This window comes from Chiloscyllium plagiosum, unplaced genomic scaffold, assembly GCF_004010195.1.
Source record: "Chiloscyllium plagiosum isolate BGI_BamShark_2017 unplaced genomic scaffold, ASM401019v2 scaf_59596, whole genome shotgun sequence".
NCBI classification, from domain to species: Eukaryota; Metazoa; Chordata; class Chondrichthyes; order Orectolobiformes; family Hemiscylliidae; genus Chiloscyllium; species Chiloscyllium plagiosum.
In genome coordinates this window covers 10,396-14,516 of record NW_025208384.1, presented here as the reverse complement: position 1 = coordinate 14,516, position 4,121 = coordinate 10,396, and the positions used below count along the sequence as shown (strand labels likewise).

The 4,121-nt window shown below is 47.2% G+C and overlaps 1 protein-coding gene across 1 annotated transcript in view; it reads right to left on the bottom strand.

Moving 5' to 3' along the window:
• Positions 1-80: 80 nt before the first annotated feature.
• The window catches only part of LOC122546688 (gamma-hordein-3-like), a gene marked incomplete at both ends in the record, with an annotated part of 13,286 nt that continues 9,245 nt past the window's right edge, over positions 81-4,121 (bottom strand). The window contains 2 exons of the mRNA XM_043685343.1: positions 81-146; positions 3,066-3,131. Of these exons, the coding sequence (XP_043541278.1) occupies positions 81-146; positions 3,066-3,131 (132 nt within the window). The remainder of the gene's footprint in view (positions 147-3,065; positions 3,132-4,121) is intronic.

Genomic DNA, 4,121 nt, shown 5'->3' with positions numbered 1-4,121 from the left:
CTCAGATGGTGATGGATAGTGTGAGGGGACATATGACATATGTATGACATTTGAGAGGCTTGTTGGAGAAGATTACTAACCTGTTGTCTCTTCAGTAGTTGTCGGAGCCTCTGTTGTGGGAATTGTCGTAGTGGGTGTTGTGGCAACTGTTGGAAAGGAACAAACAGAAACAATCTCAATGAATGTGGGACCCTGTTCCTGCCCTGGTGTCTCGGGAGTGTGAGGGTCAGGCTGATCGGAGCTATGGGCTCAATTTTAAATCTCCTGGGATCAGATGGCCCTGGGAATGGGACACTTGAACGGCATCACTGGTTCCTGATGCCTTCTTTTTATTCATTCCCGGGATATGGGTGTCACTGGTTGGGCCTGCATTTATTGCCTGTCCCTGACTGTCCCTTGAGAAGGTGATGGTGAGCTGCTTTCTTTGATAAGGTCCCTCATAACAGGCTAGTGGGTAAAATTAAAGCATCTGAAATCAGAGGTAGCATATTGACACGTTTTGGGAATTGGCTGACAGACGGGAAACAGGGAGTTGGAATAATTGTGTCTTTCTCGGAATGGCAGTCAGTGACTAGTGGGGTACCACACAGATCTCTCCTGTGCACCAGCTATTCACAATATATGCACATGATCTGGATGATACTTGGCATGTTTGGATGTAGAAAGGGTGTCCTTGTGCACCAGTTAATGACCAGCTATAAGCACAGCCAGGTACTGAGGAAGATAAGTTGTATATTGTCCTTCAGTGCAAGGGGATCTGAGTTTAGAGGTCGGGATGTCTTGCTGCAGTTATACAGGGCTGAAAAATGTGTTGCTGGAAAAGCGCAGCAGGTCAGGCAGCATCCAAGGAGCAGGAGAATCGATGTTTCGGGCATAAGCCCTTCTTCAGGAATGAGGAGGGTGTGCCAAGCAGGCTAAGATACAAGGTAGGGAGGAGGGACTTGGGGGAGGGTCGTTGGGAATGCGACAGGTGGAAGGAGGTTAAGGTGAGGGTGATAGGCCGGAGTGGGGGTGGGGGCGGAGAGGTTGGGAAGAAGATTGCAGGTTGGGAAATTGGCGCTGAGTTCGAGGGTTGGGACTGACACAAGGTGGGACGAGGGGAAATGAGGAAACTGGAGAAATCTGAGTTCATCCCTTGTGGTTGGAGGGTTCCTAGGTGGAAGATGAGGCGCTCCACCTGCATATCCTTGGTGGAGTGGGAGGGGGAGTTAAAGCGTTCAGCTACAGGGCGGTTGGGTTGGTTGGTGCGGGTGACACCTTATCTTTTATCTATGACACTAAGACCGGTGGAGTTGTGGACAGTGCGAAAGAATGGTGCAGGTTATAGAGGGACTTAGATAAGCTGCAGAGCTGGGCTGAGAGGTGGCAAATGAAGTTTAAAGTGTGAGGTGATTCAGTTTGGAAGGAATAAAAGGAATGCAGAGTACTGGGTCAATAGTAAGAGTCCTGATCATGTAGATGAGCAGAGAGATCTCAGTGTCCAGGTATATAGCCCTGACGTTGCTACCCAGGTTGATAGGGTTGTTAAGAAGGCAAACGGTGTGCTAGCTTTTATGGGTATACGGAGTGAGTTTGAGCAATGAGGTCATGTTGCAGCTGTACAAAACTCTGGTGTGGCCGCACTTGGAGTGTTGCTTGCAGTTTGGTTCCCAAATTATTGTGAGGACGTGAAAGCTTTGGAAATGGTTCAGAGGAGATTAACCAGGATGTTGCGTGGTATGGAGGGAAGGTCTTATGAGGAAAGGCTGACGGACTGCAGGCTCTTTTCATTAGAGAGAAAAAGGTTGAGATTGACCTAATAAAGACATACAAGATAATCCGAGGGTTAGATCGGGTGTCCAGTGAGAGCCTTCTTTCCTCAGATGGTGATGGATAGTGTGAGGGGACATAGTTTTAAATTAAGGGGTGATTGATACAGGACAGATATCACAGTTATGTTCTTCACTCAGAGATAGTAAGGGCATGGAATGCTCTGCCTGCAACGGTAGTAGACTCCCAACTTTAAGGGTATTTAAATAGTCATTGGATAAACATGTCAATGATAATGGAAGAGGGTAGATTAGATGGGCTTCGAACTCGTTTCACATATCGGCACAAATTCGAGGGACAAAGGCCCTGGACTGCACTGTAATGTGCGGTGTTCTATGGTACGGACGATGGCAGGACTCACCCAGGTGGAGAGACTGGTTGTACTCACCCTGTATTCAGTGGAGTTTGATTTAAACTCTTTAACAGGTTGGACAGACTGGATACAGGGAGTTTGTTCTCTTTGGTTGGGGAGACTTGAACCAGGGTCACAGTCCCAGGATACAGGGGAGACCATTTTCAGAATGAGGTCAGATGTCACATGACAGCAGGTTATACTCCAACAGGTTAATGTGAAATCACAAGCTTTCGGAGCACTGCCCCTTGGTCAGGTGGAGTCATGTTCACCCCAGTCCAGCACCTCCACAATTAAGGATGAGACGAGGAAAGAATTCTTCACTCAAAGGGCAGTGAAAATGTGGAATTCTCTGTCACAGAAGGCCATGTGAGACAAGGCACTGAATATATACAGAGAGAGAGAGAGAGAGAGAGGGAGGGAGAGAGAGATTTCTCGATTTTAACGTCATCAAAGATTAGTAGAGTAAAGAAAACAAGACATTTTGACCCTTCGAGAACCAGATATGATGATATTGAATGGTACAGCAGGCTCCAAAGGCCGAATGGCCTACTCCTGTTCCTTGTCTGAATGTTTCCCCAATGCAGTTAGGGAGAGAGACCAGGGTTCTCACCCAGCAACACTGAGCGAGCACTGAGATGTTGTTGTGTGGACAATCTCTTCAACATTACACGTGCACTGCTTGAACTCCAGTTTTGAATCTGTCTGAAGTGGAGTGCCCTGTGAAAGTCTCATTGCCATTACCCATCATTCCCCAGACTGAGAATCTCAACATGCAATGGGCAGGAATAAACCATAACCCTGGGTGTGGAAAGACATCATTCATACATTCTCCATACGGCAAAGCCCATTGACTGAATGTGTATGATGACATTTGTGAGGTTTGTTGGAGAAGATTACTAACCTGTTGTCTCTTCAGTAGTTGTCGGAGCCTCTGTTGTGGGAATTGTAGTAGTGGGTGTTGTGGCAACTGTTGGAAAGGAACAAACAGAAACAATCTCAATGAATGTGGGACCCTGTTCCTGCATTGGTGTCTCGGGAGTGTGAGGGTCAGGCTGAACAGAGCTATGGGCTCAATTTTAAATCTCCTGGGTGCAGATGGCCTTGGGAATGGAACACTTAAATGGCATCACTGGTTCCTGGCGCCTTCTTTTTATTCATTCCCGGGATATGGGGGTCACTGGATGACCCTGCATTTATTGCCTGTCCCTAATTGCCCTTGAGAAGGTGATGGTGAGCTGCCTTCTTCAACCCACGTTTCAAAAAACAAAGAACAAAGAAATTTTGCAGCCCCAGAACAGGCCCTTCAGCCCTCCAAGCCTGAGCCATTCCAAATGTACTGTCTAAACCCGTCGGTCAATTCCTAAGCATTTGTATTCCTCTGCTCCCCACCTACTCAGGCATCTGTCCAGACGCATCTTAAATGAATCTACCGTGCCTACCTCTACCACCTCTGCTGGTAACGCGTTCCAAACGCCCACCACCCTCTATGTGAAGCACTTGCCGCGTATATCCCCTTAAAGTTTCCACCTCTCACCCTGAAAGCGTGACCTCTCGTTATTGAATCATTCACCCTGGGAAAAAGTTTGTCTCTATCCACCCTGTCTATACCCTTCATGATTTTGTAAACTTCAATCAGATCCCCTCTCACTCTCCTTTTTTCTAGTGAAAATAAAACTAACCTACTCAACCTCTCTTCATAGCTCGCACCTTCCATACCAGGCAACTTCCTTGTAAACCTTCTCTGCACCCTCTCCAAAGCGTCCACATCCTTTTGGTAATGTGGTGACCAGAACTGTACACCGTATTCTAAATGCGGCCGAACCAATGTCTTGTACAATGTTAACATGACTTGCCAGCTCTTATACTCAATACCCCGTCCAATGAAGGCAAGCATACTATATGCCTTCTTGACCACTCTATCCACCTGTGCAGCAACCTTCAGGGTACAATGGACCTG